Here is a 13,684-nt window from a genome sequence, read left to right on the forward strand (position 1 = left end):
ACTGGTCCTTCATTACCAAGATTTCAGGCCCACTGTATTCATTTTATTTTTAGTCTAATTGTGCATAGTTGGGCTTTAATTCTAAGCCATGGTGTATGGTCATTTTGGCACCTTTATTTTACCCAAAAGATAGAATTCTTTGACTGCAACCTCATCGTTGTAGGAACTGAACAGAGAATTTCCTTGAAAAACGTCTGCATTGAGTAATCTCTGAGTAACTGCCTCTAGTTTTGACAGCAACCTTTAGCATTGTGAGAAGAAATTCACGTGATTTGGATGCTTCCACAGGCATGTGATTTTAAGGAGGCAATAGTAAAAGCCACTTACTTGAAATTTTTCTTAGTTTCTTTTTTTTTTTTAAAGAAGAAGTATATGTTATTGAATCCTTTGAATTAGTTATAGTACTTTTATTACTTACCTTCCTCTGTTACTTTGGCCAGAAATGTTTAGCCTAATGAGCCTCTCAAAGAGCAGCTATTGAGAAATGAAGATTGCATTTATTTGGCTCTGATTATTCAAGTGATTTCATAATAAGCAGAAGTGCTATTGTATTTTTGGATGTGGAATACTTGGCAGTGTTCCCTCCTCCTTCCTACAGAGACCATTGAATTAATGATACCTTTAAATTAATGTGCATCTCTTCTACACCAGGTCACTTCAGGTGGAACATTCATTGGCATCGGAAGGAAAACGCCAGATTGCCAAGGAAACACCAAGTACTTCCGCTGTAAATTCTGCAATTTCACTTATATGGGCAACTCATCAACTGAACTAGAGCAACATTTTCTTCAGACGCACCCGAACAAAATCAAAGCTTCTCTCCCCTCCTCTGAGGGTGCCAAACCTTCAGAGAAAAACTCTAATAAATCCATCCCTGCACTTCGATCCAGTGATTCTGGAGACTTGGGAAAGTGGCAGGACAAGATTACAGTCAAGGCGGGAGATGACACGCCTGTTGGCTATTCCGTGCCCATCAAGCCCCTCGATTCCTCAAGACAAAATGGTACAGAGGCCACCAGTTACTACTGGTGTAAATTTTGTAGTTTCAGCTGTGAGTCATCTAGCTCACTTAAACTGCTAGAACATTATGGCAAGCAGCATGGAGGAGCGCAGTCAGGCAGCCTTAATCCAGAATTGAATGATAAGCTCTCCAGGAGCTCTGTCATTAATCAGAATGATCTAGCCAAAAGTGCAGAAGGCGAGCCAATGATCAAGGCAGATAAAGGTTCTAGCGGGTCTAAAAAGAAGGACTTCTCCAGCAAGGGAGCAGAGGATAATGTGGTGACAAGTTACAACTGTCAGTTCTGTGATTTCAGATATTCCAAAAGCCATGGCCCCGATGTAATTGTAGTGGGGCCACTTCTCCGTCATTATCAGCAGCTCCATAACATTCATAAGTGCACCATTAAACACTGTCCATTCTGTCCCAGAGGCCTTTGTAGCCCGGAAAAGCACCTTGGAGAAATTACTTATCCATTTGCTTGTCGAAAAAGTAATTGTTCCCATTGTGCACTCTTACTTTTGCACTTGTCTCCTGGGGCGGCCGGAAGCTCAAGAGTCAAACACCAGTGCCACCAGTGCCCATTTGCCACACCTGACGTAGATGTGCTCCTCTTTCATTACGAGACTGTGCATGAGTCCCAGGCATCGGATGTCAAGCAAGAAGCAAATCACCTGCAAGGAGCCGATGGGCAGCAGACTGTCAAGGAAAGCAAAGAACACTCATGTACCAAATGTGATTTTATTACCCAGGTGGAAGAAGAGATTTCCCGACACTACAGGTAAATCATATGGGTTTAGAGGCTTGGGATGGGTATCGAGCAGGCCATAGAAAATATCCAGAGGGCTAATAGAGGAATTGGTGGGAATGATTGGCGTGAGGACATGGGGCAGTTGCAGGACCAAAGATCACTCATAGATCACTCATACACTTTAACTTGGCTACTTGTTTCAGAAGCACTTACTCTTTTATGTCACATTTTATACCATTTACTGAGTGTGTTTTAAAATTCACAATAATTCTCATCATGTTGAAGAGTGTATTAATTTGTATTAATTTACTGCAATTCATTTATTCGTCCTTGCTCAGTGTGACTTCCTAGCCCACAACTCTTGATGGAGCATCTCCCAAATGGAAGAACCCATTATAGTATGTCATGTGTTCTTTTCCACCTGGGAAACAGTCAACTTGAGAACACACTGCTTGTCTTTTACACATTAGACATTCTTCTATCTTTAAAAAAAAACCCTAGAAATATCCTTACTTTGAATAAAAACAGTAACATGAAGGAAAACATTCTATAGTTTGTGTGTCTTAGGATTTCTGTACCCTCTTTTTGAGCAGGTAAAGCTGCTTAAGGTATTTCATATTTGTAAATAGAGGTTTAGAGTATGTTACCATTTTCCTTCCACTTTCACTATATTCTTTTTATAATTGTTAATTTTCTCAGTCTTTCACACTTTCTAGAGATGAGTTTGGGATATATATCTTTATTCCACTTATGAATTTATTCTACAACTAATTAATTCCAAAAATATGTATTGTGTCAGGCTTTGAATATAAAGGAGAAAACAAGACAGTCTTTGTCCTCATAGAACTTAAGAGTTTAGTGGAAAAAATCTTAAGTGATCATTCTAGTAGTGGTGTTGTCTGAAAAGTGAAATATTGAGCACTGTGTTTCAATACAATGACAATCGTCGTATATGGTGAGATCATACCTCCTTGAGGAAGGAGCATTTAAACTGAGACTTGGTTATGAGTTAAAGTCAAAAAAATCCTGATGGAATAGAGTCTTCAGGAATTAGGATACTGTGATCGGGTGCTTTGTTTTGCTTCTAAGCATCAAAATAAATGGCTTTATTTCATTTTTTAAGTGTTTATGTAGAGTCAGTATTCTACTTAAAAAATTTAGTTACTTTAATTTTTACATTCCAAGATTTTAAACACTACCTCTCATTCTTTAAGAAGTTGTCTCAGTATGAATGTGTGTATGTTTTCTCAGCCACAGTAATAAAGCAATTCATGTCCAACAATAGGCTAATAATGTTAGAAGTTAATTTGAAGGGCATCCTAATGTTCACAGTGAATCTAAATGTTCAGAAAACACTTCCTTGAGATTTACACTGTTTAATTTATAAGGTCAGCCCTGGGAAAGCCAGTCCTGCAATCAAATATGTGTTCACACTTGCAGTGAGTGTTTCTGGCTCCTCTGATGTTAGCTGCATGTTAATTTATTTCTGGGGTTAGCAGACATTAACTTCTTTCTCAGCCTCTTTCTGATGTGGATATGTGAGTATGTGCCTGTTGTGTATATACATATGTTAGGTAATGTAAAAATTAGATAATCCATTCTTTTTTTAAAGATTTATTTATTTATTTATACAAGCACTGGGTACAGTCAGAAAAGCGGGAGGGTGAGAGAATTCACCAGAGCCAAAGCGGGGAGCAGAACAGGCAGAGTGATGAAGTACACTGCTGAGGGGAGCAGCGGGCGGCAAGAGAGGTCTGTCTCGCCATGTGGGACCCTGCGCCGGTAGCACGGGAGCAGCTGGGGATCGAACTGATGCTGCAGAGGCTGCGGGCATCTTCGCAACCCAGCGCTCAACTGCTGCGCCACTGGGGAGGCCCATTCTTTTCATTTTTTGAAGGAGGAGGCTTTGTTTAATCATGAGGAAATCAGCCACAAAACACACACTGCATAGTCTCTCCCTCTCCCTGCCCTCATGCCCCCTCCACCCCAGCCATCCACTCTCTGATACATCTCAATACCAGATTACTTGAACACTTAGTCTTTCTCAAGGAAGCTGAGGCTATTGCTTGGCAATCTTTCTGGGAAAACAATTTTCATACACTTTAGTTAAACATAAAAATCTCCCAGTGATAGAAGTATGAATAAAAATATTACTGAATAGTCTCAGGGTTTAGTTATTACTCAGTAAGGACAGTAAGTTCTAGAGGAATAGACTAGTCCTGTCTTCTTCACATCCAGTGGCCTCTGCAGTATAGCAGAGTGGCAGGCGAAGAGGTGCTCGGTGAAAAATCTTGAAGTAAATGAAATTCTTGTGTTTTTTTTTTTTAAGATTTAGTTTTTATTTATACAATAGCTGGGGTACAGGCCAGAGGCGTGGGAAGGTGAGAGGATTCACCAGAGACAGAGTGGGGAGCAGAACAGGCAGACAGACCGAAAGCACTGCTGAGGGGAGCACCAGGCAAGACAGCGGAGGTCTGCCGCACCACGTGGGAGTCTCCCTGGCTGGTGGGGAATCGAACCTGTGCTGCAGAGGCTGCAGACAGCTTCACAGTGCTGTGCTCAACCCACTGCACCACTGTGGAGGCCTCTTTTGTGGGTTTTTGACCTCACAGTGTTTAGGAGTAAGCCAAGATCTCCATGGTAAGTTTCAGTTTAATCTTGACTATCCTACAGCTTTGGAAGGCTTTTGATGACCTCCATTTCCACACCAAATGATGATTTCTATGCCAGCCTCAGTATTTTATTAGATAAAAATTGGAATAGCCCCTGTCCCTGGGACGTTTAAATACTCTTGCATTTGTTCTTAAAATCTGTTGTAGTTTGCGTAATCCAACATCCTTTAAGTTGTTGAGTACTTTCTCTGAGTTGTTTATGAGTTTTTGTAAAAATATTTGAAATTTGGAGAATTACAACTTCAGGAATCTCAGCTTGGTAGAAAATAGAAAGTAAGTCTAGCGGAAGATCCAGGACTGTGAAAGGAAATAACCAGGTGATTGTGGAAAATTTGATCTGCTATCAAAGCATTTTCCCCAAATGCCACTTTTGAAGATAATATAAAAGAACAAATTTATCTTGTCATCATAGTATCTTTCTGGCTAAATTTGTGTTTATTCATTTGTTCAGATTGGGAAATTTCCACACAATTCAGTTATTACTACGGAGTGTCTAGCCTTTTGGGTGCTATATATATAAAACTTATAGTATAGTGAGGTTGGATCAGCTGAGCACTGTACAGTCAGATTACTGTAAAATAACTGCAGCTGGGAAGCAGTAGATTTCTGAGGGAAAAAATTACAAGGTGGATTCCATTCCATGACATTTTCCTAAAGAACTAGGTTTAACTTGGGTTGAACTACAGATATTATCCAGTCAGTAACTAGAACTTAGTCAATGTTCATTTCTTTTTTTTTTTTTTAAAGATTTATTTATTTGTGCATACAAGAGCTGGAGTGCAGGCCAGAGGTATGGGTATGAGAGGATCCACCAGAGACAGAGTTGAAATCAGAACAGGTAGACTGACTGAAATACACTGCTGAGAGGAGTAGCGGGTGAGTCAGGAGAGGTCTGCTGAGCCATGTGGGTCAGCTCCGCCACATGGGTACACTCCCTGCCTAGGGATCGAACTCGTTCTGCAGAGGCTGAGGATAGCTTCCAATGCTGTGCTTAACCCCTTGTGCCACCAGGGAAGCCCTTCGATTTTCATTTCTTACTGTTTCACACTTGCTTATGCTATTCCTAGCTCACACCATGATGGAATTATTAAGTTTTACTTATGAATGTTTTTCTCGTATCTGTTTCTTTTATTGTTTAATTAAACAGTGTGCCCATTCTCCAACTAACTACCATTCTCCTCATCAGAATGTTCAGAGTTTTAACATATTTCTGGAGGAAGTGGGAGCACTGGCTCATTGCTTAACGAGTAGATAAACCGTGCTTCTTTCTGCCTTCTGGGAGTGAAGGAACATTTTGGAAGCTGGATTCTTCTCCCTTTCATCAATAGTGAATTAACCCAGACTGGGAAGAAGCGACCAGCAAGTATGCATTGTGAGAATACAATGAAGACACCTGCCAACGTGAAGCAGCAGTTGAGCAGGAGAGTAGGTCTGGAGTCACTGGTGGTCTCAGGATGCTGAATCTGAGTTTCATTCTAAGCTGGAACCTTGAAGGTGGCTGAGATGATTCCACATTAGTCCCCTCCTCTTGATCCTGTCAGAAATAAACATAATTTGTTTATAGGAAAGTACTCTTATTTTCTCCTGCAAGATAACCTGTGACTTAAGAAAACCTTTATGAGATTACTGCTGTTAAAATTCATCATTGCAGTAGGGATATATATTTCACTCTTGGTGAAGTCAGAAGAAAATACAAATTATAACAGATGCCCAGGGTCTTCAGAAGTAGCTGTATTCAGTTGCAACATAATAATTAGTAAGTGTTTAAAGAAAAGAAAATGAGACTTACAAATTGGTCAAGCTCCATGAGACTGTAAATGATAACTTTTCTAAAAAATAGGATTTTTTATTGAATACATAATTATTGAAACTTAGGACTTGTGGATAGATTAGGTAAAATATTAGCAGATGGTAGAAAGCAAAAGAGTTAATGAAAAGTTAAATCTGAAGACATAAGAATTGTTAAGAGAAAGAAAGGTCAGAGAAAGTATCAATGATGCAGGTAGATAAGGGTCTAGTGTGGATTAAGATACATTTTTAACATTCTTTCCATTTTGTATTAATTTACATAAATTATTTTCCACTTATTTGATTTTCCACTTATTTCATGGGAAAGCTTATCTTTCTATTTTGAATGTTTGGTAGGGGTATCTTCTCACTGAAAATTAACTGTAAATTGAAAATTTTCATGTGACATTAGTTGTATTTTCTTCTTCCACTTAAAGCTGAAATCACTCAACATCTAACTGAAAAATCAGTTACTCCAAATGAGTAAATATTAGTCTGATTATTTCAGTTTAGGATTACAAGATGAGTAGACTGAATGGAATTTTATTCATTCAGTTTTTCTTAGATTGTATTCTATTGACTGCTCCTCCACACTTAACCCGGGGTGAATATGATATTTCTAACTTCTGAAAGTTTATTGATCTGTTTATCAACTTGTAATTCCTTTTTTGTCCTTGTCCCTCAGATACTGTCTTCATCTCCTTTTTATTCCATCACTGTGCAGTGTCAGTAATCTCAAGTGCTACACGTAGACTTTTATTCAAACAAAATCTGTATTACAAAAATGACTAACTTTATTAGATGTCACATCTACTGAGCTATATTTAAATTAAATCATCTTCATTTATGCCTGTGTTTGATCCTGTGTTACCAAAAATTATCTTTCAAGGTATAATTGATCAGTAATAGAATTTATTCATTTAATGTTGATTTTAATCACTGAAGAAGAAAAAATTGTGGTGAAACTGTTGAGAATGGAGTACAGTTATTCAGTAAAAGCTTTTCAAGTGAGGTCACAAATCTCTGAAAGTTGACATTTAAAGGAGAAAAAGCACTAATTTACACATGTGAGCTGTTTATACATATATAGAAATTTTATCAGAATAGAATAAAAGAGAAACATTTATAAATCATGACTTTTTTTAGAAGTAGAAAACCGAAGACCTCTGTATTACGAAAATGATTTTTAATCTCTACTAATAAAGAACTGCTACTAGGATAAAAGTACACTAAGCATTGAAATATGGGTGGATCTAAATAAATCTGTCTCAGTAGCACTTGAAAATTGTATTAGGTAGGATAAGAAATAAAGCTTTTTTTTTTTTTTACAGAAATTCCAAAGTATTTGAATTAGATACAACTTGGTCTAAAATTTTTAGGCAGCTGTAGTTTCCTCAGACAAAGGACAATTAACTCCTTTACCAAAATTTCTTTGATCCATGTCCTCATTGTTTAAAATATTGCACATGATATTGAAATTTTATATAAGTATACCCCATATGTTACATGGGATATACTTGTATTAAATATTTTTTATTATATGAAGTTCAAATTTAACTGGGTATCTTGTGTTTTATTTAACAACTAGGGAGATCAACAATATGACATCCTTTTTCCTCAGGTCACATGAGAACTATGTTTGTTATTCTGTTGGCAGGAGATTATAAAATTTAAATGAATGCAAACCATATATTTGTGGTGTCTTTTAATAGTTGTCTTAATATAGCCAGACGTTTTAGGAGTTTTAAATTATGAAGAGTTTATTTAGAAGACCACTTGATATATACTTCTGCAGAATATCTGTGTGTTTCTTTATATGTCACTACTGCTTTATTCTTCTATATATTAAATCCAGCACCTTGAACACCCCCAGAGCTGTGGTTATGAACCAGATGTTCACTGATTCTCTGGAGGTTCTGGTTGGAATAGGGAGATAGATGTTTGAACTTCGATCCTAATTTTAAGGCACCTGAATATAACTGTAAAGTAAGACATTATGCATGCTTTTAATAAAAGTCAGTGTGAAAAATATCCTCAGAGGAAGACAAAGTTTCAGAATAGCTCAGAGGATGTTAGATTAACTCTTGGGTTCAGTCATTTGGGAAGTGTTTATGGATGAGAAGGTGGTTAAGGTGGGCCTTGAGAAATGAAGGGAAAATTCTCTGAACCTCTTTGAGGTTTTCATAGTAATGATGATAAATGAAAATCCTAGAGTAAATTAGAGGAGGGCCCAAACTAATGTAGTTTCACAATGACTGAACTTTTGTTCTTTGGTATTGTTTCTTATATTAGGGATCAGAAGCATCCCTTTTTATTCTTTTAGACGTGGCATTTTGTTGAGAATCTAGCTTCTTAGTTATTAATAAAAAGATGATGCATATCAGAGAATATGTCCAGGTCTTTTTGAAACTCATTCCCTGAACAAACTACTAACATTGCATCCATTACCAAACATCATGTGTGAAAGAGTAACTTTGGACAAGAGCAAAATTCTTGTGTATGCTAAATAGGACACAAAAGAAATCATTGCTCGCCCTCTGGGTTCTTCTAGTTTGACAAATAATCTAGCAAGCATTAGACAAATTGATATGAGAAAAAGCCAAACATGTTAGTAGCAACATGTATACCTCCTGTCCATAGGGGAAAATCCCCACTTAACTGAGTAACACATCCAGGTAACTTTAGATGCCATCTTAAATAGTTTAGCTAAGAAAAAGGGACTTGACAGGAAGGAGGGGAAAGGGAAGATTAGTTAAAGGGGTCACCTGGGAAGGCACAATACACCAATGTATGCAGATTAAATTCTGCCTTCTTTGTTGAAGAGATAAGGAAATTAGGTCTTCCTGATACAGGCCCTTACAGAAGTTTACATAAAAGCAATCTTCCACCATACAAAGGCCCTCCACATGGAATCAAATTTTGTCAAAGATATATTGGGGGTGGGATAATCTTGCTTCCCTGCATTGCTCTCAAATTTTTTTGTTATTGTTCATTAACATGTCTGTGTTGTAGTTTTTTTATCCTGTGAAGTGGACTGGGAAATATGCACTTTGTGTGATTTTATTGGATGATAAATAGGCTAGCATTGAAAAAGGCTGAGAGATTGTTACAGGTCAGGGAGAGAGGCACCCTAGAACCCCCAAATCTGTCTACTCTAAATAGGTTGTGCATCCCCGGCATCAAGACAGCACAGGTAGGGCCTCCTCGGTGGTGCAGCGGTTGAGCGCTGGGTTGCAAAGCTGCCGGCAGCCTCGGCAGCCTCTGCAGTGCCCGTTGGATCCCTGGCTGCTCCCCGGCCACAGGAGGAGGGTCCCACATGGCAAGCAGACCTCTCCTGCTGCCTGCTGCTCCCCTTAGCAGTGTACTTCAGTCCTTCTGTCTGCTCTGCTCCCTGCTCTGGCTCTGGTGAATTCTCTCACCCTCCCGCCCTTCTGACTATACACAGTGCTTGTATAAATTAAAATAAATAAATAAATAAATAAAATACAAATGTTTATTAAAAAAAAAAAAAAGACAGCACAGGTAGACCTTTAATAGAAAGGAACTTTAATACAATTAGTGTGCAATACAGAAAAGACAAATAATACAGTTTCCAAATCAAGCACCCAAAGTTACCTGTCCCTTCATGGGTAAAAGTGTACCCAAACAGGGCTGGTCCAAAACAAGGCCCAAAATCTAAAGCACCTTCTGGCGGGGACCCATAGAAAAGGGTCAGAAACAGACAAGTCTGGGAGGAAAAGCACACAATCAAAATCAAGATAAAAGCTGCCATTTTTAACCTCCCCATGAATCTTTCACCCACATCTGTTTCAACCAGTCCAGGACCAAGAAGCCAGTGCAGCTTCTTCACATGCCTCTCTGCTCCACATGCCTCCTCCAGGTCTCCTTCTTGCTCACCATCCTTCTTCCTTCTTTCTCCAGTCTCCTCTCCAGCTCCTTCTTTTCCTTGCTCAGCTCCACCCTCCCATGGGTGGGGCAGGGAACCTGGAACCTCCCCTTTTCTTGGGGACCACCCGCTTACAAGATGATCCCCAAATATTAAAAAAAATGACAAGTACTTTTGGAGGGGCATTATATATGGCAATGTCCTATTTACAGTTTTAATTTATAAAGTTATTAGTGTAGACTCTCAGAGATGGGTGACACTGTATATGTTTGAGAGGGAAAATGAGGTTGCTCATTATGATTTATTTGGAAATGTTCGATCAGGGACTGGGTATATAAACTAAGAATTCATTCTAAGCTAAAACATGTCTTGACATTATTTCTGGCCATGGCTTCATGATTCTTGCTATGTTAGATGTGCCTTTGGGACCGGAAGTTCAGGTTTTTTTTTTTTTTCAAGAGATTTTTTTTTTTGTTTGTATTTTTAAGAAATCTTTATTTATTTATTAGTTTGTTTATACATACAAGCACTGGGTACAGTCAGAAGCGTGGGAGGGTGAGAGAATTCACTAGAGCCAGAGCGGGGAGCAGAGCAGGCAGAAGGACCGAAGTGCACTGCTGAGGGGAGCAGCAGGCGGCAGGAGAGGTCTGCGCGCCATGTGGGACCCTCCTCCTGTGGCAGGGGAGCAGCCAGGGATTGAACCAGTGCCACATAGGCTGCGGGCAGCTTCACAACCCAGCGCTCACCAGCTGCGCCACCGAGGAGGCCCCATCTGAGGTTTTTTAAGAAATTCTGAATAGTGTATCTTAACCCGGACTTTCAGAATCTGAATTTTCCCAAGGTTCCCAGGTGATACCCATGCCCTTTAGAGTTTAAGCATGATCCTCAAGGTCAGTATTGGCTACTAACCAGTTTATATTGCTCCACGCTTTTGAAAGTAACGTTGGTCTTTTTAATATAATGTCTATCATTTATTTAAGACTGATATTAAGAAGCCCATTAGGTCTCTTGAGTACTATGTAACAAATTGTCTTTTCTGTTTCACCTGGCATTTGGTGGCTTGAAAGAGCAGTTGAGCTGTTTACTGCTTAATTGTCAAGCTTTACTCTTTATTTGAATAGTAGTCAGACCCCAGAGTTTTTAGAATAGCCAAGATTCTGAATAACAAAGACAAAAGGGGCATGCCCTGTGTTGTTTAAGTCTCAGCAGGTGGGGGATGTCTTGGGAGTGTGATCCTTATTTAGAGCTATGCTGGCTCTACCAGGGCAATGTGGAGATATTTGCCCCTTCATTGGTATTACCTGTGGACCTTGTTAAAAGTCACACTTTTTTCAGGGCCTCCCTGATGGCTCAAGGGGTTAAGTCACAGCACTATGAGCTATCAGCAGCCACTGCAGCACCAAGTTCAATCTAGTCAGGGAGGTGACCCATGTAGTGCAGCAGACCTCTCCTGTCTCCCTGCTGCTCCCCTTAGCAGTGTATTTCATCAGTCTGCCTGTTCTGTTCCCCACTCTGTCTCTGGTGAATCCTCTCAACCCCCCCATACCTCTGGCCTGCACCCCAGTTATTGTGTGTATAAATTAAATCTTTAAAAAAAATCACACTTTCAGGTAATGCATGGGAGATGTTGACTCAGTAGGGCAAGGCCTTGGAATCTGCATTACTACATAACTCCTGAAGTTCCAGCACTGCTTACAGCCTGTTTTGCAAACCGTTGCTCTTGTCAGTCTCTTTTCTGTTAGATTTTCCCCAGCCACTCAGGTTTTCACTTTTCATGCTCCATTTTTTTCATTTTCCAGCTTGTCAGTAATATTATTTTCTTTTATTTTTTAAAAAAGATTTATTTATTGATGCGCACGAGATTTATTTACTTATGATACAGTCCAGGCATGTTGGGGGGGCGGTGAGAGACTTCACCAGAGACAGAGTGGGGAGCAGAATGGGCAGACTGATTGAAATACACTGCTGAGGGGAGCAGCCAGTGAGACAGAAAAGGTCTGCTGCGCCATTTGGGTTGCTCCCTGGCCAGGGATCCAACTCCTGCTGCAGTGGCTGCAGACACTGCTTCGTCTTAACCCCTTGCACCACCAGGGAGGCCCTATTAATTTTTTTAAAGTTAAGAATTTGGACAACAGAAGCCAGAGACATAGAACTTTGATCTTGGAGGGAGAAATCCTGTATTCTTGACTTGATATGGGTTTAATGGGCAGATCATGATTTCTCCTTCTTATTATCTGTGAAAGGGGCTTTCTTTCTACTGTAGCAGAATGTGAGATCATCTATTTCACTATCCTTTCTGTTAAAATATGTTATCCTTTTAAATATAAAACGTCATCCTCACTGAAATCTTGCCTCTGTAATTTGTCTCCTTTTTTGCTTTACACCGATCCCTACTGTTTATATTCTGACTGTTCTCCAGCATCCATGTCATAGAAGGTTTCAGATCAGTTACATCAAGATCTCCCCTCTGGGGCAGCTCTTTCAGAGACCTCTAAGGAGTCAGGGGGATGTCCACTGGGACAGAAACTTCAACTAGAAAACCTAGACTCCCCCAGACACTTTGTCTCTGAGTGTGAATCCATTGTCTGGGTAAGGGCCCAGGATCTTGCATATTTGGGAGGAAGTGTCAGTCAAATAATAGGTCAGGGCTGGATGCCTTTCTCCTTTTTTTTTTTTTAATTTTTTTTTTTTTTTAATGGAGGCCTAGAATGGCTCGGAACAGTTCTTGATAGCAGGCTAAGTCACATATTTAAGAGACAATCTGTGTGATCAGGTATGTTATGGCTCTGAACTACCTTAATTAATATACTCAAGAGGCGTCCTGTTTCCCAAGGCTTTAATAAAACACAGGTAATGTCTTTTCTATCTTTGTTATTCAATATCTTAAGATTCCGTATCTGACTACTATTAATGAAATAGAATAGATTTTGACAATTAAGCAGTAAACTGCTAAACTGCTCAATTTTTCAAGCCATTGAACACCACTGAATGAAGCAGAAAAGGCATTAGACTATAGTCTGTTTGCAATGTATTAAAGCAAAGATTTTTTGAGGAAATAGACTTGGCTTTAAAAATGATCTCTTTCATGTTTAGGTATATGGGGAAATGGAAAAAGAAATACCAAAATACCACTTTGTAAGTTTAAACTTTGAGCAAAGAGTGCAGAGTGCAGATTTACATGGTAGGGGATTTTATTTAATGTTAGGATTTATACTGGCTGACCCTTTCTTATTTACTTACTACTCGAGTGTTATTTGCTTACTATTCACAAGAACTCTATCAAGAGGTATTACTAATTTTCATTTTGCACATGAAGAAATTGAGGCAGGTTCAGTAAATTATCTAAAGTCACATATTCAGGGACTTCCTGGTGGCTCAGGGGGTTAAGATGCAGCGCCATGAAGCTATCCGCAGCCACTGCAGCATGAGTTTGATCCCCAGGCAGGAAGGTGACCCACAAAGCGCAGCAGACCTCTCCTGTCTCGCCTGCTGCTCCCCTCAGCAGTGTATTTCGGTAGATCTGCCTGTTCTGTTCCCCACTCTGTCTCTGGTGAATCCTCTCACCCCCTTTACCTCTGGCCTGTACC

The 13,684-nt window shown here is 39.5% G+C and overlaps 1 protein-coding gene across 2 annotated transcripts in view; it reads left to right on the forward strand.

The window, feature by feature from the left end:
• Positions 1–13,684, forward strand: part of TRPS1 (transcriptional repressor GATA binding 1) — a gene marked incomplete at both ends in the record, with an annotated part of 194,011 nt that overhangs the window by 16,685 nt on the left and 163,642 nt on the right. The window contains 2 exons of one of the 2 annotated variants that reach the window (XM_084229456.1): positions 652–1,003; positions 1,604–1,781. In XM_084229456.1, coding sequence (XP_084085582.1) covers positions 652–1,003; positions 1,604–1,781 — 530 coding nt within the window. Of the gene's footprint in view, positions 1–651; positions 1,782–13,684 lie in introns of both variants that reach the window. The other variant, XM_084229455.1, reaches the window with a different exon arrangement.

Source organism: Talpa europaea, assembly GCF_964194135.1.
Source record: "Talpa europaea genome assembly, chromosome: 3".
Taxonomy (NCBI): Eukaryota; Metazoa; Chordata; class Mammalia; order Eulipotyphla; family Talpidae; genus Talpa; species Talpa europaea.